At 43.1% G+C, this 24,179-nt stretch overlaps 1 protein-coding gene across 1 annotated transcript in view; it reads left to right on the plus strand.

Moving 5' to 3' along the window:
* DROSHA (drosha ribonuclease III) overlaps positions 1 to 24,179 on the plus strand; it is a gene marked incomplete at its 5' end in the record, with an annotated part of 122,339 nt that overhangs the window by 9,512 nt on the left and 88,648 nt on the right. Inside the window, 6 exons of the mRNA XM_079704044.1 lie at positions 902 to 1,133; positions 4,181 to 4,322; positions 6,103 to 6,257; positions 9,253 to 9,333; positions 15,874 to 15,960; positions 18,253 to 18,339. Of these exons, the coding sequence (XP_079560170.1) occupies positions 902 to 1,133; positions 4,181 to 4,322; positions 6,103 to 6,257; positions 9,253 to 9,333; positions 15,874 to 15,960; positions 18,253 to 18,339 (784 nt within the window). The remainder of the gene's footprint in view (positions 1 to 901; positions 1,134 to 4,180; positions 4,323 to 6,102; positions 6,258 to 9,252; positions 9,334 to 15,873; positions 15,961 to 18,252; positions 18,340 to 24,179) is intronic.

Below are 24,179 nucleotides of genomic sequence, written 5' to 3' on the forward strand. Positions count from 1 at the left end.
GAAAAAGTTAATTTGTGACTTTGACCCACGTGTAAACTTTCTTGGATAATAGTGACTCTTATTATCAGGTTGCCAGCGCAACGCTAATAAAGCAGTTACTCTCCTTGGCTGGATTCTCAAGGCCTTTATGGTTCCACCTGAATTTCTTGGGCTTAATTTAAAATCTGTCCTATAAGTTTTTCCCTCGAAGCACATCCATAGGCTGGGCCTTTGCAAATTTCATGCCCCAGAGATTCAAGGAGATAGAATTGCTTTTTTCCTTTTTAATTGAGTTAGTATTTGTGGGAGTTTGAATTAGGCAAAGTGGTGGTTCATTAAGCAGTAATACCCAAGTGTGCACTTCCAGAGAGACGCTTAGGGATAGTATAACTGGTTCACTCTTGGATTATTGTCCTCAGGCTAAATTTATGGCCAAGTTGAGACCATGTTTTGTGAAGATTTTTTTCTTTTTTCTTGGCAAAGCAGGATGCAGAGGATTCAGAACTAGTATGCTCAGTGCTGAGGTTGTCTATATATGTGGAGAGTTCCAAATGTTTCCCAGATATCTTTCTCTTCCAGGAGTTATGGTTTGCCGGGTGCTTCTGAACCTGCTGGATGCACACCAGAATTACCTGGGGAGATTATTAAAAATACAGATTCTTGGGCCCCACCCCCGGAGACTGTGAATCAGTAAGTAGATCTGGGGTAGGGCCTGGGAATTTGTATTTTTAAACACATAACTTCAGGTGATTCTGATGTCACCAGACTGGTGTCAGGGGGTCACTGGTTTAGTAAAAATGAGTATGGTGGTTTGCCATGACGTTTTTCTTTTAGGTGAAAAATGAACTAAAGAGGTGAAATAGAACAGTTTTACAATGGATGAACATTTTTAATAATTAGCGTCCTTCGCCCCCTTTTGAAGTCGCTCCCCAAGTAGGGAGAAGAAGAGAGCTCGTTGGGAGGAAGAAAAAGACAGATGGAGTGACAGCCAGAGCTCCGGCAAAGAGAAGAACGGTAGCTCAGTCAAGGAAAGAGAGCCGGAGGAGTCGCTGCCCGACAGAAATGAGGAGGAGGAGGACGAGCTCCTTAAGCCTGTGTGGATCCGATGCACCCACTCAGAAAGCTACTACTCCAGTGACCCCATGGATCAGGTGGTAGGTCTGAAGTCGGAGAGAAGCTGTGGACCAGAGCTGCTCAGCCTCGGCACTATGGGCATCTTGGGCTGGATAATTCCTTGTGGCGGGGCCCGCCCTGTGCATTGTCAGATGTAGAGCAGCATCTCTGGGCTGTATGCACTGGAGGCCAGTAGCACCCTCTCCTCGTTATGATAACCAAAGCTGTCCTCTGATGTTGCCACATGTCCCCTGGGGGTGACAGAATACCCCTCCCCGCCCCCTCCGGTTGAGAACCACTGCTGTAGACCAAAGCTGTTTTACAAACGCAAGAGTGCAGCAGGTTAATGAAAGGATCTCTGCATTCTGCATTTTTTATGACACTGCTAGTCTTAATACTGGTGATTTTGTAAGCTCTCACTCATAGCTGCTTTATGCCTTTTGTGATCTGTAGCTGTGTGTGTATGTGTGTGTGTGTTTTCCCCTCAAAATGAGAAGCAAGGGAGAATTGAGTTTGTCTCTTACAAGTCTATCCTTGACCAAAGGTAGCCATAGCAAGTTTCCCGAGCACATTGCTGGTTTTGTGGAGTGGCAGGTGTCGTTGCCTTTGGTGGGCTCTCGAGAGACTCAGCACACGTGCTGTGGGAGATGGGGCTCCTGGGGCTCGGCAGCCGCACCTCATTGAAGTGGGGACCCCACGACCTCCATATGCTCACTTCTTTTCTTTCTTCCATCTCCATTTTATTTTCTGTCACCTTTCTTTCTTCTCTTTCTTTCTCCCAATAGGTGTCATGCCTCTATCCCATTAATTTAGGTGTATTTGCCATGGGATGGACATATAGTAATGTTCATTGATTAAATGAATGAGTGAAGGAATTGCTATCTACAGATTTAGGACAGAAGAGCTTGGAGATGTTGGGTTTAGTGCGTGGGGTAGATAAGAGAGCATAGCAGTTGTCTGGAATTTTGTAAATATAGCTTTGACTTGGACTGGGCCCTTATCTATGGGGAACTAGAGAGGAGACTCCCTTGCCTTTGAAAACAGGGTTTGAGAAATCTTTCCTGGTGGCATGATATTTTACTTGATAAAGTAAAGCAGGGTTTTAAGTCACAGTTCACGTGATACAGGGAGGGAGAAGCTCACATACCGAGCACCGTTTGGTGCCGAAACTTTACTCCATGAATCTCAGATTATCTCATTTAATCCTTAAAACATCCCTGGAAAGAAGGCATCTATTACTTCAGAATGTTGCTGTAAATAAGAATACTTGACTAATCGTGACTTAAACTTGCTGGGTTTATTTTTCTCAACAAGCTATCTGGAGGGAGGTGGTGGCCAGTGTGCATTTAGTGGATCAGCAATGGCAGGGTCCTAGGTTGGCATTGCTGTCCTCTGGAGGGTCCACCACGGTTTCAGGATGCCTGCAGCAGCTCCAGGCATCACGTCTTTACACACCTCTGTCCAGACACAGATGCAGAGGGCAGTGTTGGGTGGAGCCTCGGGTGCCTGGGGATCTTTTCTTCCATCCCTTTGCCCAGAACTGTGTCGTGTGTTCTCCCCATGGATTCGTTTTCCATCTCTTCTGTAACCAATTTCCACAGACTTAAAACAATACACATTTATTACCTCACAGTTCTGTAGGTCAGAAGTCAAACTTGGGTCTCACTGGCTAAATTGAGGTACCAGCAGGGTTTCATTCCTTTCTGGAGGGAGCCTGTTTTCTTGCCTATTCAGGTTGTTGGCAGAGTTCAGTTCTTGTGGCTGTAGGATGGAGGTCCTTGTTTCCTTGCTGGCTGGCAGGTAAGGGCTGTTTCCAGCTTCTAGAGGCCATGTGCATTCCTTGGCCCGTGGACCCCTTCCTTCATCTTCAAAGCCAGCAGCCAGCGGGTCGAGTCCTTCTTGTGCTTTGAATATCTCCTGCCTCTTTTTCCATTGCATCTCTGACTCCTGTTGGGAGAGGTTCTCCGCTTTTAAAGGCTCATATTAGGTTGGGCCCACCCACATTATCCCATCTCAAATTCTGTAGCCTTAATCACATCTGCAAAGTCCTTTCTGCCATGTAAGGTAATGTGTTCATTTTCCAGGGATTAGGACAGAAGCATTTTAGGGTAGGGGGACTGTGGCTCAGCCTGCCTTCTGAGATCACGAGTTTTCTGCCCCAAATCTGAAGGGAGTCATGGTTCTGTAAGCAAGGAGGAATGGCAGAATGGCTGCCATGGGTGTTATTATTATTGAAATAACAAAGTTGGAGGCACTGAGGTTCAGAGCATTTAAACAGGCAGAGCTATATTTTTCCCCCTCACCTTTTTGTGGGTGTATTAAAACTCCAGTGTAGAAGGAAGGCTCATAAACCAGAAGCCCAATATTGGCCTTTGGGTTTGTGCAACGTTGGGGCAGAGAGATGGTAAGGATGTCAGAGCTATCCCAGCATCGCCAGTGTCAGTAATGAGCTGGGGCTGAGGAAGAGCAGTTACCTCCTTTTGGGATAACTGCAGATTTTATGATTTAATATTCATTTTATGTCTGAAAGGTACATTTTGAAAATTACTAAGTCAAAGAGTGTGGACATTTAAAGTGATTTTCAACCTGGGAGGAGAGTGGGGAAAAGTGGAACACTTCCTCTAGGAATGCATTGCAGAACCTTGTGTTTGTGGAGTGTGTGTCCCTGTGTTTATGGGGTGCATGTGTTTGTGGCGGTCATTGGATTAATGTGGGATATAGACTATCAGTGGCTTTCAGTAGGGGAGGAGTATATGTTCCCCAGCAGGGTGTCAGGTGCCATGAATTCTCAGGGGTTTATGATTTTGTTGTTGTTGTTATATCAAAAGGGCATAGATAAACTTTTCTGATGTTTCTGAATGTTGGCAATGTGCATTTTGCTGAGGACTTTGTCAACCGTAAATGTGTGTATGTGATTCAGAGCATCATTGCCAGCACTGGGCATTTTGTTTTTAAATGTTTATTAAATCAAGGGTTGAAAAATGACACTTTGCTAGTACAAATCTTTGGTCACTGGTGAGCTCTTATTGTCTCTTTGTTATGACTATTATTAATAAAGTTCCTAATATTGATCCTTTATTTTTCAAAGGGAGATTCTACGGTGGTTGGAACGAGTAGGCTCCGCGACTTATATGACAAATTTGAGGAAGAGTTGGGGAGCAGGCAAGAGAAGGCCAAAGCTGCCAGACCCCCATGGGAGCCTCCCAAGACGAAGCTAGATGAAGATTTAGGTGAGTCAGAAGGCACTAGACCGAGGTCCTGTGCTCTTTTATTATTGCTTAATCCTGAGCTTTTGGGATGTGTCCTTGAGAGTCCCAGATTGAAATTTCCTCTTGCCCGTTTGGTTCCCCTTGATTGCAGTCAGCAAATACATAGCAATGAAACTTTCTTCTTTCTGATCTTATTTTTCCTTAGTTACGTTCAGTAGAATACATAAGAGATCTCATTTGCAAGGTGTGCTGACAGTTGTGTCTCCTGTAGAATCGTCTTGTCTTAATCAGAAAGGACCATAGTCCAGCCTCCCATCAAAAGCAGCAGCCTGTTCCCGTGCCTCGTGCCTTTGATGGGCAGGCATTCCCTGTGGCCCTCCCCACTGCCAGGGTGCTCCTGGTTTGATGAGGAAACTCCAGCTATAGCCCAGCTCTGTTGGAAGGTTTCTCTCTCTTCACAAAGTTTCCATAACTTTCTTATATGGTGATGTCTTGTCTGTTCGCAGACAAGACATTCAGCATGCCTTTTCCTGCGTGTTCTCTGACTCTGATCTGCCTACCTTTGTTATGTCTCCCTCGCTGAGAGGCAGTGTCCATGGTGGGGAAAAGCACTGACTGAACCAGCTGGCCTGGGTTTGAATCCTTGCTCCACTACTTGAAAAGTGTGATCTCGGGCAAGTGATTTAATCTCTCTGTGCCTTACTTTTCTCATCTGTAAAAGAGGGATGACAGCATCCATCTCACACAGTCCACTCGAAAATACAACCATGTAAGGGTTCCTTATCACTATGCTGTACTACGTTAATCTCTTGTAGGATTAGTCAAAGTTCTAGGTCTCTTTTTTTTTTTAAGTGTGGTAAAATACTTACAACATGTACATAAGACACATAAGATGTACCATTTAACCATTTTTGAATGTACGGCTCAGTAGTGTTAAGTACCTTCACATTGTTGTGCAAACAACCTCCAGAGCTCTTTTCATCTTACTAAACTGACACTCTACCCACATTAAGGAACAACTCCCCAATCCTCCCTCCCCCAGCCCCTGGCAGCCACCATTCTACTTTCTGTCTCTATGAATTTGACTACTCTAGGTACCTCGTATAAGGAGAATCACACCATATTTGTCTTTTTGTGGCAGGCTTGTTTCATTAGCATAATTCTTGGTCTGTTTTTATCCAGTCATTTCCAAAGACTAAAATCTTCTGTTGCTACCATCGAGAGAAAAACATTTACAATCTTCAGTCTGACGTTCAGAGCCTGGTATTCATGACGTTTGAGCCCCTCACTTCCAGGTTTTTTCTGTGAGGCCTTTGCTCCAGCCAGAGTCCACCCATGCTCTCGCCTCTGTGCTTTTGCCTGCGGTGCCCCATCTGTGTTCCTTTCCGCCTCATCAGCCTAACCCCACCCCCACTCTGCCTGGGTCGCGTGTACCCCTTCTAGGAAATCCTCAGTGACCTTTCCGGACCAGTGTGGATTCACTGCACTTTTCTGAATGTTAAACTTCGTACTGCTGCCATGGTTTGCATTTTCTCTGGCATTGTTCATCAAGTCTTTCTTTGTAAAAATATTTGATTCTTTGCTCCCCCCACTAGACTGTGACTTAGGATTATGGACTCTATTATTTTTCATGGGCTTGCTTAGCAGAGTTCTAGTATGGAGTAGGCACTCGAATATTTGCTGGAAGATAAACAGCTCTCCTTGTATTTAGAGGTTTGGGTCTTTAGAAAGTCAGTCTCCAGGTAGAACCAGCTTGCAGATTGCTTCAGCTTCTCTCCATGTTTTCCCCTCACCACTCTAGAGAGTTCCAGTGAATCCGAATGTGAGTCCGATGAGGACAGCACCTGTTCTAGCAGCTCAGACTCGGAAGTTTTCGACGTCATTGCAGAAATCAAACGCAAAAAGGCCCATCCTGACCGACTTCACGATGAACTTTGGTACAATGACCCAGGCCAGGTACGCAGGCTTTTATGTTCTTGCTGTGAAGGTTGCGGACGCACACATCACATTTATGACTCCAGGCTAAGAAGATACATGTTAGCTGGCACTGAAACTGAATTTTACTCAGGGTTGGGTGTCATTCTTCACAGCTTATTTCTTTTCAGCTTCTGAGTTCAGCTCCAAAGCATAAGCACCAGAGCAAGTGTTCCTTGAATCATGTTTGATGATGTTTGTAAATCCTGTGTTGGGGAGCAGGATGATGGTGCTGCCTCATTAAACTTTCAGTAAATGGAAGGAGACGAGTGGTGGGTTAGGGAGAGAGCACTTGTAGTTCTTTCTAAAAGCAGTTCATCTGGGGCTTCCCTGGTGGCTCAGTGGTTGAGGGTCCGCCTGCCGATGCAGGGGACATGGGTTCGTGCCCCGGTCCGGGAAGATCCCATATGCCGCGGAGCGTCTGGGCCCGGGAGCCATGGCCGCTGAGCCTGCGCGTCCGGAGCCTGTGCTCCGCAACAGGAGAGGCCACAACAGTGAGAGGCCCGTGTACCGCAAAAAAAAAAAAAAAAAGCAGTTCATCTGGAAGTTATCTTGCAGCCGTACAGTAAACAGTGTCCCAGGTCCTGTAAGACTCCATATTTCCTAGTTGGTAGTAGTCACAATGTCTTATAACTTCTCTTCCTTGTTAATAAGCATGTTTGAGCTAATTACATCATGGCTGGACATACCATTTTTATTTTTGCTTACTATTTTATTATGAACTAATACATAATACAAAATATTAATAGTATCTATAAAAGATTTGTATTTTGCAAATATGCAGTCCATACAAAAATAGTATCTTTAATGCATATGAAGTTATCAAGCATAATAAAACATATCCCTATAAAAAGATAATTTAAAATTTATGTTTTATAAATAAATTCATACCATTCTCTATTATTTTGAATGCTCTTCTCCTGGTTCTTATTAGATGACAGCTATCTAATTTTTTTTTCTTGATAGAATCAATGTAGTTAGAATGCCTGACAGAAGTGTACTTTCTCTGAGAACTGCTCTCTGAGAATTGAGCAGAAATGTTTGCAAATTGTCAGTGAATTTTGAAATGTTACTTTGATATATTAATCATGTATATGATCTCTTTAAACAGCTTTAGTGAGTTATAATTCACATACCATACAATTCACACAATTAAAATGTACATTTCAGTGTTTTTATGTATATTCACAGGAATATGTGCAACCATCACCGCAATCTAATTTTAGAGCATTTTTGTGTCCCCTAAGGGAACTCCTGTGTCCATCAGTCACTCCCCTTACCCTGTATGTGTTCATATCAAGAAGCCTATTCCTTGGTTTCTGTGGGTTCTTATTCCTGTCAGAGATTTACCAGGGCCTTCTGTACAGTCTCAACATTGTGTTTACTGTATGGTTTTGCGTCCTCTGTACAGTTGAGCCTTATAAAGGGCTCTTCTGCACTGGGGCCCAGACCCTGGTAAAAGGCAGGAATGTATGATGTCTATCTCACTTCTCCTTAAGTGAGCACTAAGTGATTTTTCCACACTTTTCATCACAACAAGTTGTGCCCAGCATTACAGATGTGTTGTGACTTTTGAGGGAATTCCATTACATCTCTGTTTACCAGCTTTTACTTTGGATAATATCTTAATGTGATTTTTTGTTTGTTTGCTTGTTTGTTTGTTATTGCCACGTTATTCCTCTGCTGTACCACCTGGAGCTTTAGATTTCCCAAAAGGATAAAGAACATGACAGTTTTTTACTTTAATATTTCTTTTCAAAGTTTAATGAGATATTTTCATTGGGCACAGGTTACAAATGCCTGGAAATTGAAAGAAATATGTGTGTGTATATAGAATATATATGTCTCATGTGTCATATTTATAAATTATATATTTTAATTAATACAAAGAAAGTGAGAAATGGAACTCCACTTCCCCATACTCTAAACTGATGCTCTCATCTCCTTTTTGATTCCATATTAGCCATTTATATTGAACAAACTCATGAAATTGGCTTTTAAGGACCTTTAAGATTTTGACCTCAATTCTGTGTTTTTGGTTTTCTCACTCACACATATAGTCCATTCCATTTAGATGGGTCTCAATCTCATGTCCCTGGAGCATAACATAGGATTTCTTCCTTCTCTCTTTTCTCTCATGCTGGTGCCTCGTGTAGAATAGCCACCTTCTTTTTCCGTCCTGTTCAACCCTTCACATTTTGGTTTCTTGAAGCCTGGACATTTTTCCTTTTTCTTTAAAATTACTAAGCATTTCATATGTGTGTTATTTCTCCCATGTGGTGTAAGTATTCCTAGTGCTTGCTTCAGCAGTGCATACACTAAAATTAGAATAAGTGTTCCTTGACTATGTGGACCCTTAGCTATGTATCACCCTCCTTCTCCCCTTTCTACCCAAGAGGCATTCAGGATTATTCACTTATTGAATCATGTGGGTGGAGTTCATGGCAGTAAAATGAATTCAGGTGAACAAACATATACAGACTCACCTGATTAGTGTTGAAATTTTTTCTGGTTCACGTAGGCATTTTCTTCCCTCTGCTTCAGATACCTTTAGGTCTGTCTTTGAAAACAGTTAATCTGCAGGTCACCTTCAGAGCATTCTATGTGTTCCTTCAGAATATAAAATAGGCTTTTCTTTTGTGAAAGAGTCATTTTTCCTGAAATAAAAAAATAGGGGGAACATACTGGAAAGTGATAGGAGAAGATGGGGGCAAACAGGGCGCTGACATTGTTATTTTCTGCTTGGCTGCACAAATAAGTCGGGAATCCAGCGTTGTCATACCATTTCCCTTTATCAGACAATAGAGACAGTTTGCAGCTTTATTGGTTTTGGAATATCCGTTTAATCTTCTAACCGTGACAGCCTCTTCAGAGCTTCAGTACTCATGACATTAAAACCCACACAGTTTCCGAGGCATCATCGTGCATGGAGTGGATTTTCCCCCAGTAAAAACGAATTACATTCTGTTTCTGACAGATGAATGATGGCCCACTCTGCAAATGCAGCGCAAAAGCGAGACGCACGGGAATCAGGCACAGCATTTATCCCGGAGAAGAGGTAACTGGTTCAGGTTATTATATTTGTCAGCGCTGAGAAGCCAGAAGTAGACAGAGGCTGTTGCTGTTCTTTTCCCCGTAAATGAAGTAATACCATGGAAATAGTCTTCTCATTCCCTAATAGTCTCTGTTACTGATAATTGGAGAAGATACGTACTTGGGTTTTAGAGGTGGAGTGGGAATGTTATCAAGGAAACTTTTTTCATTATTTAAAATAGGCAAAGTGAACTTGAGTTGCTTTTTTATTATTTTAAGTATCCTAAAACAGTACATATTGTAATCTTTTTTCATGTTTTTGTTATAAATGCTTGTGAATCTCCCTGGAGAAATGATCTTACCGAAGTGCTGTAAGGCACATGTCCTTTTTCCTTGGGGACATGAGTGTACACCGTTGTGTTTGTTAGTCTTTGTCTGTTGTCCCCACTCAACTGGGAGTGGCACACGGGCTTGTTTGACCTGTGTCACACCCCAGTCCCTGGGCTGTCAGGAGCGCGCCAAGTGTGTCTGCCCGAGGAGTTGAATACTTTTACATCGTAGAGTTATATATACCTACTCCTGTTCAGTTATTTTCCTTTGTCTTTTCCCCATTATCTTTTATCTTTACAAACTATTCTCATTAATCCCAGGATTGTCACTTTATGATTCAGCACATTATGTTTAAACACAGTTTATGTAAATCCTTCATTTCTATGTAAAACTTGTCTGAGGCCATAACAGTAATCAGACTAAGGACCAGGAGCCGATGGCGGATACTTTGAGCCCCTTGCCTCCCTTCGACCTCGTTTGTCTCGGGGAGTTGGCCGGTGTAGCAAGGGCCTGTGGGACAGAATCTGCTCTCTGGGAGTGTCCATGCGTGTGCTTCAGGCTGGGGTCTCTGCAGGCAGGGCTGCAGTGGAGACATTTCACAGGGACCAGGCAAGAAGAGAGTGGGCTTGGGACTGAGCAGAGGCGGAAGTCCACCTGTGATGGACCTTTAAAACCGGGCTTGTCCGAATTATCTTGCCTGGGGCTGGAGTGGCCGTCCTACCTGCATCTCCCTCGCCCCGAGCAAGCTGCCCTAGGAAGGACACAACTTTGGCGGAGGGAGGGGCTCTGTAGTGGAGGCTGACCTGGAAGGAGCCGACCGCGGCAGGCTGTGTGCTGACTGCTTTTCCCACAGCTGGGCAGCAGGCCCTTTGGTGAAGGGAGATTCAGGTGGGCAGTGGTGCTGGCTGAGGACTTCTGGGCAGGCAGACCCATCCTCAGAGTACATGTGGCCCTTGCACAATGGACGGGACCTATGTAGTCAACATTCCACCAAGTGGTAGGTTGGTCTCCTCCAGGAATGGTGCCATATTGGGGGCCCAGCGCTGGTCATTGGAGGTGGCTGGCTGGACGTTCGGCAGTGGCAGTCAGCTTAGCCAGCTTAGCCAGCTTAGCCTGGGGAAGTGAGGTCCATGCTGTGGGGCTCATGTGAAGCCTCCGTCTCTGCTACTGTGGCCACTTCGTTCACGTGCCCACCCTGTCTACCCTGGGTGGCTAATGACCGAGGCTGGCCGGCGTCATCTGGCCATGCCATTTTGTCAGCTAGATGGTTTAGAACCTCTTCCACAGTGGGTGCTCTCCCGTGAACATCCACATGTGATGGCGAGATCGTTGTTCTCTCCTCCTGTTTGTCTACCTACAAGTCTCTCCCCCAAGACCTTCTTATCCCTGATCTTCCCATCTTTTTCCTTCTAGGCCTCTGACAGCTGGCATGGCCACTTGCTTCTGCCATGAGTCCATCTATATTCTAGCCTCAGGCCACTTCTCTTTCCACACAGAGTGGATGACCAGGTACACCACCTGAAACTCCGCCCCCTGGGAAGGTTCTCCCTCCTCGCTGTCTCTCAGAGCCATCCCTGGATGAGGCTGCAGCACGGTCCGTTTTCGGCTTGTACCCCCTTTCTGACTGACCTGTTTGCCGACCAAGCTCGGGCTTTTCCTGATGCTTTCACCCTCCCGTCCTTAGTCATCATCTGAGGGAGGGGAGCTGATGCAACGGCGGTGGGCTTGTTCGTGCCCTCTGCTCCTGTGTGTGCTTGGTTCTGGATGTACGCCCGCTCCACCTTACCATGGGTTGTTGCTGGCCCCACCCAAAGTTATGCCGGAGTGGGACTGGCAGAACCCAGCTTACGATGGGCAGTTCCAGCCACATGTCTGTTTGCTGTCCCTTGGCCATGCCTGCCAGATCTACCAAGGCCCAGCAGCACACCAGGAATTGCTTTTCAAAGGCATATAATTCTTCACTATAGATGGCATGGCTTGGCTCCAGAACCCCAGAGACCAGCATTGTGATTCTCCCAGTGTGGCCACAAACTCTTCTTGGCATCTTTTCCCACCAACAGTGTGGGATTTGCCGAATTGTATGGCTCCTGCAGCAGGGCTGCTTGCACGGTTTGGAACTGCTGAGGCCTTTCTCACTTGAGTCACGCTCACAGCTGGCAGCCTTTTGTGCCACTTTATAAATGGGCTGCAGTAATATTCCTAGCTAAGGACTGCACTGCCTCCTGAGCCCGGGGAGGCCCTCCTAGTGTGCTGCTTCCTTCTTCATTGTAGGAGGTGGACAAGGCAATAATTTTGTCTTTTACTTTGGATGGATGTCTTAGAACTCCCCAGAATGCTCCCTTAAAATGGTGTGGCTGTGGTAGACCCTGAATCTTTGCAGGGTTTCTCTCTCACCCTTTGGAGCATATCCATGTTACTAGGGCTCTTAGTTTGCTCAACGTAATAATGTCAAAGATGCGGTGGAGTAATATAACATTCTACAGTATTCCAGAAGGTCAGGGGCACCTTGGACTGTATTATGACAGTGAGTGGGAGAGTTAACCCAGTGGCAAACCCATAAATGTTGTCTGTTCTGTGTAAATGTGAACCGGTTCTGATCAGAACTGGTCCTCATCCTGACTGGGATAGAAAAGGATACATTCAGCAGATCAGTTGCCACATACTTTGTACCTGAGGTCAGATTAATCTGCCATAACTATGCTACAACACCTGGCACAGCAGTTGCAATTAGAGCTACTTGGTTGAGCTTGTGGTGGTATATAGTCATCTGCCAGGATCCATTTGGTTTCTTTAGGGCCCAGACTGGTGAATTAAACAGAGATGTGATAGGGGAAGTCATCCCTGTGTCATTTGGATCCTTAAGGGTGGCACTAATCTCCACCATTCCCCCAGAGTCATACTGTTTTTGAGGTCCAGGTTGGGTGGCTTCTGCTTGACCTTTCCCATCATGATGGCTGTTACTCCACAGATCAAGGACGCAGTGTGAGGTGGCGCCGTCTGCCAATTTTGTCAATTCCAGTGGTACATTGGGGAACCAGGGAAATGACCACTGGGTGGATCTGTGGACTCAGTGGACCTACTGTAAGCCAGACCTTGACCAAGATTTTGTTTACTACCTTGGCCTCATCTCCCCCACCCTGACAGCGATACCAGGATGATACGTCCAGTGTCTGAGTATCAACTGATTCTGATGCTGGGTCTAACACTCCTTGAACTGTCTGGCTTCTTCCTTCCCCGGTGTACAGTTATCTGAGCAAAATGGCCGTAGGCCCCTTGGGGGAAGGACAGGGCCATCATGACCATTTTTGCTTGTGATAGTGTTGCAGGGCCCTTCCTCCTGCCCTCTGGCCACCTCTTCAGTCAGTGGATTTCAGTCCAGTAACTTGATCAGGCCTGGAACCGGGCAAGGGATCATGAGTGTTTACTGGAGCAGCCTACCTTCAGCCTCTTGGTTATCCAGTCTTGATTACTTGCGTTGGTACAAACTAAGGTAGTACTCTTATCAGCTACCCATTTGTTTTGTACCTAAGGACACTGTGTTGTGAAAACCACTTCCATGACTCTTTGTGGGTTACATCCCCTTGGCTGCCACTTCGGTCTTGCTGGCGATAATGATAATTGTGTGACCTGGCTTCTTATAATGAGCCCCATCACGTGGCCTCTCTTGTTTCAGAGTCCTGTCATCCCTGATGCTGTAACCACCTGTCTTACAATCAGCCCTGGCCTGCAGAGGAGGCCACCACCGATCGTCCGAGGGATGCCGGTGCCCCTTCACCAGCACATTCCTTTGGGCCTTGGTCAATGGCGTGTCCTCTGGGCCTTCCGTGGAATATGATCATCTGATAATATTTTTCAGTCATAGATACTATATCCATCCCAACGTACCCATTTCCTTGAGTCTTTGAATTCCTTCCTCCTCTGTCGGTCACTGTAGTTTTGGTATTTTCACTTTACTCAGCATGGGCCATCGCTTTTTCATGGTTTTGGGAGACGTCTTAGTAGGGAGTTCTCAGCATCTCCTGACATCCTTGAATCCTGATTGCTCCCAAGTCAGTAACCTCTTCCCTAACTAGCTGTATGTTCTGGTCCTTTAGATCGAGCACTCCCAGCATCTGGTCGTGTGTGGACGCCTGCTGCCGGCACGCCAGCTGGTTCTTACAGTTCCTTTGGGATATTATGTCTCCTCTCAGCACCTTCCCAGCTGTAAAATGTGAAACCAGTTGTGCTGTGAAATGACCCTAATTATAGGTCTGTTGTGAGGTCGGTGCCGTGAGAGTGAGGACAGTGTTGCCTTCAGGGGCTTTCATTGTCTTCAGCCGGGTGAGTGCTTGCTCTTAATAGACAAGGATGGGCCACCTCTGAAGAGGCAGAAAGCTTAGAGGCGTCTGAGGAGTCAAAACCTGTGTGTCTCATCCCGGGTTTTCATATTCCCGGCCTTGGCATAACAGACCTGCCTTGGTTGACTGTTAATTGGTCTTTAAGGTCCACCCACTCGGACAGGTAAGCCCTGGGCTTGGTCCTGGCGCTCTCTGACCTCTCACTGCAGGTGGTAAGAGCCTCTTTGTGTGCAATAGCAGGCTTTCACGTCTGGCTTCTAGCTGCCTTTCCTTCTCCTCTGCTGCTGCATTTCTGTAGAGCAGTGGTTCTCTTAAGTGCAGCTCTCCAACTAGTATCAGCATCACCTGGGGCCTTGTTAGAAATGCAGATTCTCAGCCTGCCTCAGCTGCTGACTTAGAAACTTCTGGGCATGGGGAGCAAGCAATCTGAGATCACACTAAAGTTTGAAGAGCATAGTAAAGCATCAGCGGTGCTCGGCAATAGCCATCCATCCCATTATCCTTACAGCTACCGGTCTCTCATAGTTTTAAACACCTGGTGCTGGGCTTCCCTGGTGGCGCAGTGGTTGAGAGTCCGCCTGCCGATGCAGGGGACGCGGGTTTGTGCCCCGGTCCGGGAAGATCCCACATGCCACGGAGCGGCTAGGCCCGTGAGCCATGGCTGCTGAGCCTGCGCGTCCGGAGTCTGTGCTCTGCAATGGGAGAGGCCACAACAGTGAGAGGCCTGCGTACCGCAAAAAAAAAAAAAACAAAAAACACCTGGTGCATTGCACCTGCTTCCACTGGTACAGTCTCCCAATTCAGCATCTTTGAAAGTTTCAGTTGGCATGTAATCTTGTGCCAGGGGCTGTGTGCTCCACCAGCCACCGTGATGGGTTCCTTTGTGCCAGTTGGATGGTGAGTGATTCAGCTCCAAAACCCTGTCTTATCTCCTGCTTTCTTGGATCACTTCTGGTGCCAACTGTCACATGTCGGATTCTCCAAAAGCAAATGCTAAGATGAAGTTTGGGGTGCATGTTTCTTAGGGATCTTCACCTGTGAGACGAAGAGGATATTAGCAGCATTGGATAGACGGATTAGTCTAACTGTGAGTCAGCTCCAGCAAAGCCCCTGTCAACCTGGTGCTGATCCGAGGAATGAGTGTTGCCCATTCAAGCTGGGCTGGGGGGCTGGGCCTTTGTACCTCTGCCTCGCTCAATACACGCCTGACGTCAGGTGAGGGGCCTCTGCAGTTGACACAGATCCTGAAGGAGCCGACAACTGGAGACTGCTGTCCGTGCTCTTCACAGTAGGCGGCAAGTCCTACCTTGAAAGATGGTCTGGGTCACCCATCGTTGTGTCTGTCACAACGTACCCAGTGATTCCACTGATGCTTCTGTTGCTCGCTGTTTTCTTTTTCCCGTCTTAAGCTCTATGCATATTCTGTCCACCACCTCTTGTGCTTCCTGCATTTCTGGTTCCCTCTATTTTTATTCAGCATATTTAACCCTTTCACTTTTCTCCCCTTCCAATTATAACCTACTGCTGTTACTTCTGAGATTATTTTTCTTGCTTTCTGGGGTTTTTTTTGTTGTTTTTTTAGTTTATTGAGAGGTTAGCCAAAGGTCAATTATTATGTTACTTTAAATGAAAGGAAGATAGTCATGGAAATTCAGATCTAGAGAGATCTATCTATATGTTGTATTGTACATGAGCCGGTGGGTCGAATGCCAGTGACCAGCAGCCCATTTTTATCTATCTAGTTAATAGTAAAGTGAATACTCTTCTTCCCTACCAGTTTGTGAAGGAACACACATACAACCTCTTTTGTCAGCTGTGAGTCTAGAAAATACAGTCTGTTTTTAAATAACAGTATTTTGCTGCTTTACTCTTAAACTCATTTTTATTTTTCCCCTCAGGCCATCAAGCCCTGTCGTCCTATGACCAACAATGCTGGCAGACTTTTCCACTATCGAATTACAGTCTCACCTCCTACAAACTTTTTAGTGAGTTCCTAACAAAATCGGGTTTCATTTGTTTAAAAATGTAGTAAATAGGTTCTATGTGTGTACATAGGTTAAAATGTGAATTGGTTAAATATGGATTCAGTTCTCAAATGTTCTTTCTTTTAAAAACATTTTATTTTTATGCCAATAAAATTGACCTTTATGATAATGACTTTTATTTTTGGCTTCCTCTCATTATACTACTTTCTGTATCTTTTTTCATTTATATTGTTGGTACCACATAATAGCCAGTGAATTATGGAGAGCTTGTTCGTTGGAGCTATGGAGTTGGAAGAATGCAGAGAACGCTTGTGCATCTCTTAAAAATCAGCAAATAGCTTATGTATTATCTGTATATTATGACCATAAGTATTGCATATATGACAGTGATAATAATACCTAATGTTTGTTGACTATGGTACTGGGCACCATTCTAAGTATTTGACATGTATTAAGTTATTTCACACAAAAAAATCGATGGAGTAGGTATTATTATCCCCACTATGCAGGTGGTGCAGTCATCCATGTTTTACAGGTAAGGTTAAGCTGCTTGCTCTAGATTATTCAGGCAGTAAGTGGCACAGTGAGGATTTGAGCCTGGGCAGACTGACTTCACAGGGCATGGCTGTACGCCATTCCACTGTGCCACACTGCCTTTGCACAGTACAAAATTAATTAATTCTGGTTACTTTTTTAATTAAGAGATTTCAGCTTCAAAATTAGATTATTAATAATTATTTTAACAGCTTTATTGAGACATAATATACCATAAAACTCACCCATTTAAAGTATATATTTCATGATAGTTAGTCTTTTCACAGAATTGTGAAACCATCACCTCAATCTAATTTTAGAACATTTTCATCATCTCCCAAAGAAACCCTGTACTTATTAGCAGTCAGTTCTTTCCCACCCCACAGCCTTCAGAAACTACTAAGGTACTCTCTGTCTTTATCATTTGCCTATTCTAGATATTTCATATGAATGGAATCATAGACTATGTGATCTTTTGGCTTCTTCCACTTACCATAATGTTTTCAAGATTCATCCATGTTGTAGTATGTAACTTCATTCCTTTTTACGGCCAAGTAATATTCCACTGTATGGATATACCGTATTTTATTTATCCATTCATCAGTTGATGAACATTTGTGTGGTATCCACTTTGGGGCTATTATAATAATGCTGCTGTGAATGTTCGTGTACAAGTTTTTGTGTGGATGTATGTTTTTCTTTCCCTTGAGTATAAATCTAGGACTAGAGTTGCTGGGTTGTATGGTAACTATATGTTTAATATTTGGAGGAACTACCAAACTGTTTTCCCAAGTGGCTGTACCATTATCATTTCACTAGAAGTTCTTTCATAATATTTAATTTAGACCAGCTTTGTTGAATTATTCAAATGGGAAGTAACAGTAATATTGGAAAAACAAATAATACGCATTTGGATATTCTTTATTCCCCCCCCACCCAATTTCTTCATGTGTGTGTGTGTGTGTGTGTGTGTGTGTGTGTGTGTGTGTATAAATGTTTAGAAGAATAATGTTCAATACCTATGTAAAAAAACATGTCTTTTACGTTTCCAATCTTGATAATTTGTTCCATGTTTAGCATTTAGGATTAAAAATCGTGGGCTATAAGAATGGCATAAAGAAGAGAATCTCTTATGCTTAGGTCAACATTTGTATATTTTAATTAGATTCACTTTGCAAGTAATTAAGATCTTTGACATTATGCAGGAATTGATTTGTTACAGTGTTTAATGGGTTGGCTTCTCCTTGGAGGGCCTGGGAATGGAGCTGTGAGGGGATGAGCCTCTGGCACCTTGGGTCTTTTCAGAGCCTTCCAGGCTGTTGCTAGTCTTGACTGTTGTGATGCTGAGTCTTCTCCACTTGCTTTGATTCGACTGTGCTATTATGTTGTTCTTGTTAGAGCTTCTGTTAGTTCAGAAATATAGCTTAGTAAGAACAGGACTGGTAGTATTGTGGGATTAAATAAAACAAGTTCCTAGAAAATGAAGCCATGTAGCTAGCCTTTTTTTTTCTTTATGGCACCCATAATAAACATTCTTGATTGTCTAGTATATAAATATTACTGAAGCTAGAGAATTCCACCAAGCAGGAGAATTCTAGCTAGAATTAATCCTCTGTGTAAAGTTTCTCCCTGGTGTTTGGGAAAACGTTAAGAGAAGTCCATACATTTCACCTATTGGTTGCTTTGTGTGTCCTGATGGGTTTCTGCACATGCAAATCATGTCATTTGTTCATACTTTATGTTTCTGTTTGCTTTCAGACTGACAGGCCAACTGTTATCGAATATGATGATCATGAGTATATCTTTGAAGGATTTTCTATGTTTGCACACGCCCCCCTGACCAATGTAAGTATATGCTGATCAGCTGGCTTTCTCCTTCCCTGAGCCCCCTTCCTTCACTTCATTCTTTCTTTCTAAAAGTCAAAGGAAATTTCTTTTCATCTGACTTCTAAGTAACAATTACTTTGCACCCCTCTACCTGAGCTGCAGGAAGTCAGCAGCAGTGTGTGTCAGGTGGGAACGTGACATCTGTGCTAATGAGTCACAGGTTTGGTCCACATTAAATGGTGTAAGTAAACGTGTCGGAATAACATTTTGAGAGCGTGAAAGATTGAGAAAGAAGGATAAACTGTGGAGTAATGTGTCAAAGCTATTTTGGGTTGGGTGTCCTTCAAAAGAAAGTTGGAAAGTTTTAAGGAGAAGCTATTGTTTAGTCTCTGAGTAATAGGTAAAAAAATAGAGCTTGTTCAGGACATCTGGAGCCTGAATTAACTTCATACATTTTTGTGCTTTTGAATCCCAGGAATATGTCTTCTTTAAGCCACTCTGACATACAGATCCATGATATTTTATAGGTATTAAGGCTGCTTTGTTGGTAATCAGTTCAAATGGAAGTTCTGTATTTGTAAGTCAAAATCTGTCTGTCTCAAAGCTGGCAGTCATGGGAATTGTCTTACTTATTCTGTGTTCCAGTTGGACGTAGAGTGGAATTCACTGGCGGCTCAGGGAGTGTAGAGGTATACTTGAGCCAGTCTAGATGCTGCTATAGAACCTACTGAATTACAGCTATGGTGTATGTACATCAAAGTAGAATGTTCTTTAATCCTTTCTGGTTTGGTTAAAAGAAATTACATCTGCAGTTTGAAAAGTTATTTTAGTACTGTTTACTTAAACTGTGAAATTCTGTTCCATTGGAGAGTAAAGAAAAAAATCTTTGCCTAATCTTGCTCCTTTCTATTATTATTTTTTATTAGCAGACATGATTCTATAGTAGTGATACTAATTTAAAACAGATTGTTTTCTTAATGAGATTTTCTTTATGCCACAGTATATTTTATCCTAGAGAATTTTTTTTGAGAAGATGATTACACTGTAAATGTAAAAATAAAATCATTTGATTATACACATCACATCTATCTCTAGGGTGGACGATAATATAGAAAGGGGTGTTATATTGGACTTCTTTTTTTTATTGAGGTGTAATTGACACATAATGTTATTAGTTTCAGGTGTACAACATAATAATTTGATATTTGTATATATTGTGAAATGATCACCACGATAAGTCTAATTAACATCCATCATCATACATACTTACAAAGTTTTAAATTGGACTATTTTTTTTTTTGATTGAAGTATAGTTGATTTACAGTGTTGTGTTAATTTCTGCTGTATGGCAAAGTGACTCAGTTATATGCCGTAATCACTCTTTTTTTATATTCTTTTCCATTATGGTTTATCCCAGGAGATTAGATATAGTTCCCTGTGCTATACAGTAGGACCTTGTTGTTTATCCATTCTAAATGTAATAGTTTGCATCTACTAATCCCAAACTCCCAGTCCATCCCTCTCCCTCCCCGCTCCCCCTTGTCAACCACAAGTCTGTTCTCCATGTCTGTGAGTCTGTTTCTATATTGTAGATAGGTTCATTTATGCCACATTTTAGATTCCACATATAAGTGATATCATATGGTATTTGTCTTTCTCTTTCTGACTTACTTCACTTAGTATGATAATCTCTAGTTGCATCTGTGTTGCTGCAGACAGCATCATTTCATTCTTTTTTATGACCGAGTAGCGTTACATTGTATATATGTACCATATGTTCTTTATCCGTTCATCTGTCAATGGACGTTTAGGTTGTTTGGACTATTCTTTTTTTTTTTTTTTTTTTTTTGCGGTATGCGGGCCCCTCACTGTTGTGGCCTCTCCCGCTGTGGAGCACAGGCTCCGGACGCGCAGGCCCAGCGGCCATGGCCTACAGGCCCAGCCACTCCGCGGCATGTGGGATCTTCCAGGACCAGGGCACGAACCCGTGTCCCCTGCATCGGCAGGCGGACTCTCAACCACTGCGCCACCAGGGAAGCCCTGGACTATTCTTAAACAACCTTTATGAAGAGACACTGGGAAGTTTTTGAATTTTGAAGGTTTCTTATTTTATTATTATTATTATTATTATTATATATATATATATTTTTTTGCGGTACGCGGGCCTCTCACTGTTGTGGCCTCTCCCGTTGCGGAGCACAGGCTCTGGATGCGCAGGCTCAGCGGCCATGGCTCACGGGCCCAGCCGCTCCGCGGCATGTGGGATCTTCCCGGACCGGGGCACGAACCCGTGTCCCCTGCATCGGCAGGTGGACTCTCAACCACTGCGCCAACGGGGAAGCCCTATTATTTTTTTAAATGTCTCAGTTAGGCACTCAAACCCTTTGTTACACCAAATCTCATAGTCTTAGAGTTGAAAAGGCCTTCAGAAGTCATCTAGTCCAACTCCCCCCTACATAATACGTTTCTCTTTTTTTTTTCCTCAGCAGGCTTGCAAATACAAATAATTAGTTACCATGAAAATATTTAAAAATTATCTGTCTTATCTATTAATTCCCTACAAGTAATACAGATCTCATTTTAACTTTTAGGATCGCCTTAAAGAAGGAAAGCAGTGTGACTTCAGAGAGGGTTTAAACCTTAGTGAATTCTACTTACTCGCTGTATGATTTGACATTTCAATTTTTATAAACCCTGGTTTTCTCATCTGTAAAACAGACGTTATTAGTTGTGGCAGTCTTCTGGTTTTTGTAAAAAAATAAATGAGATGACAAATGAAAAGTGTTTATCATGATGTTTAATATACAATACATATTGGCAGTAATTACTTTGGATAAGATGTCAGGCAGATGTGGATTTGAGTCTTTCTTCTAATTCTTTTTTTTTTTTTTAACTGATTCTCAATATTTATGTGACCTTGGAAGAGTGATTCTTTGAGCTTTATTTTTGTTCCTCAGCACAAGGTTTGGCACTGAGAGGCCGCTAGTGCGAAATTAATTGCAGTTGTTACTGTTGTTATAAAAGATAGGACTGAAAAATTCCTGGCTTCAGAGTATATGTTTTATAAATATTCAATTTCTCAAAACTTGAGAACTTAACTCTGTAATGAGAAGATAAGCCCCATCATTTATGTTAGAGATGTTGATAAAATAAATCAAGGTTTAAGCTGAGTGTTGTACAGTTCATAGGAATTAGATCCATCAAAGGCCTCTTGAATTTGAAATAGCCTCCCAAGAAAAAGAATTATTAAATCGCTTTACTGTTCTGATTCATTTTTTTGCTAGAGAGAGCTCATCAGCAAGAAGGGCATGCAAATGATGGTAATGTTAGAATCTCAACCCAGTCTAGTACCAACAAGTTCTCTTAAGGTCTTCTTGAATTGAAGTGGGTTGAAAGCCTTGTTGACTAAGTATAGAGCATTGTGGGAAAATTTTATCCTTTTATGTAGTACATTTGCTGTTACTTATAATACCTGATGTTATTCGGGACTTTGACAACATAACTAAAATTACCTAGATATATGTATTACATGCATAATATTTTATCCCGTCCTCAAAAGCACAAGGCAGCACCATGATCATTTCCCTGCTGCTTTCCATTTCCAGTGGACTTGCTGCCCTGGATTTAGTCTTTCAGTTCCTGGAAGTAGTAGAGTTAGAATGTAGAAGTTTAGGGAGGGTTTTTTTGTTTGTTTCTGGTAGGATGAGATAAGAGTTAGTGTCAAATCAGCATTCAAACGTGTTTTAAGAAATGATAGTGGGCATTTATATTATTTGATTGGCCAACTGAGTTCTCAGTCAACTGAGTTCCCAATATGTAGGAAAATGATAAGTCTCTTTGAGTCTTAGAGAGAGATGAAAGTTCGCATAGAAAAGGAGATTCTGCCTTTCCAAATTTGTGTGTCTGAGAAGGGCTCTAGTGGTACAGGTAAGAGCCCCAAAGAAAATACAGTGTGTATAAGAAAAGAGGTCAAAGAAGGAATCGCCCAAAAGTGATTTTAGTTGAAATAATATGGGGAAAGGACTGAACTTGCATAAATCATCCAGCAGAGTTGCTGTTGCACATGGTAAAAGGAGTAAAGTTTATACTTTTGCTCTTTTTCTTGCCTCTGGACTATTCCCCAGGGCTCTGGTCCTTTTCTCTCCTGAAAACACTCCCCGAGTAATGCAATGTCACCCACAGTTTTTCCTCCCATGCACGTTCTGACATTGATATTTATAGCTGTGATGTATGGCTCTGAGCTCCACACTCATATTTCAGATTGCCTACTGGACATACCTACCTTGATGTTCCCTCAGGTACCTCACCCTTAACCTGTGTGAAACGGAACTCATCATCTTCTCTGCGTACTGAGTTTGAGGTACTCAGGGGACACCCTATGGAATTCTTTGTATTAATGCCATCATGAGCTATCTGGTCCCTTAGGCCAGAAACCTAGAAATTATCCTCTATTCTTTCTCCTCTTTCACTTCCACATCAGAACAGTCACTGTATATTTCAGTCACATCTCCTGTGTTTAAATTCTTCTCCCTCCTTTTTGATCTTTTCTTCATTTGGCTTCTGAACTGTTTCGTTAGACTCCATTCTGGTCTTCTGGTCTCTTGCCTTGTTCCCCTACAAGCCATTCCCATCCTGTTTACATAGCAACCCATCCATGTAAACTGTGATAGTCTCTCACTTAAAGTACTTGAATGACTTCTTGTTGCTGTAAGGATAGCTCTGAATCCTTAACATGGTTTTTAAGATCTGCATAATATAGTTCATACTTTCCTTTCTAGAATTTTCTTATGTCTCTGTCTCCATGCATTTCACTTCTGAAGAGCTAAATGGCCTGTTCTTCCCCCAGCTCCCTTTTCTCTGTCTTGCTAGAAACTAAACACCTATTCTTCCCCAGTTAATTTTCGTGATGACCTGGAAAATCCCTTCCCATCTTTGAAAACTCAACTCAAATGTTACCTCCTCTTTGGTTCTTTTGTACTTTATACTATTTTGTTTGCTTATTTGTTTTTTAAATGCACTTATAAGTTACACTGTATCATATTCTGTTTATACTTGTTTACATGCCTTTTTTTCTCTTTTAGATCCCTACCTTTTTATTTTTTATTTTTATTTTTTACATCTTTATTGGAGTATAATTACTTTACAATGTTGTGTTAGTTTCCACTGTACAACAAAGTGAATCAGCTATATGCATACATATATTCCCATATCCCTTCCCTCTTGAGCCTCCCTCCCACCCTGTCTATCCCACCCCTCTAGGTCGTCACAAAGCACCGAGCTGATCTCCCTGTACTATGCGGCTGCTTCCCACTAGCTATCTATTTTACATTTGGTAGTGTATATATGTCAGTGCTACTCTCTCACTTCGTCCCAGCTTCCCCTTCGCCTCCATGTCCTCAAGTCCGTGTTCTATGTCTGTGTCTTTATTCCTGCCGTGCCACTAGGTTCACCAGTACCATTTATTTATTTATTTATTTAATCTTATTTATTTATTTTTGGCTGCATTGCGTCTTCGTTGCTGCGCGCGGGCATCCTCTAGTTGCTGTGAGTGGGGGCTACTCTTCCTTGCAGTGCGCAGGCTTCTCATTGCGGTGGCTTCTCTTGTTGCGGAGCACGGGCTCTAGGCACGTGGGCTTCAGTGGTTGTGGCTCGCGGGCTTAGTTGCTCCATGGCATGTGAGATCTTCCTAGACCAGGGCTTGAACCTGTGTCCCCTGCATTGGCAGGCAGATTCTTAACCACTGTGCCACCAGGGAAGCCCAGTACCATTTTTTTAGATTCCATATATATGTGTTAGCATATGATGTTTCTTTTTCTCTTTCTGACTTACTTCACTCTGTATGACAGACTCTAGGTCCA

The sequence above is a fragment of the Hyperoodon ampullatus genome, assembly GCF_949752795.1.
Source record: "Hyperoodon ampullatus genome assembly, chromosome: 4".
NCBI classification, from domain to species: Eukaryota; Metazoa; Chordata; class Mammalia; order Artiodactyla; family Ziphiidae; genus Hyperoodon; species Hyperoodon ampullatus.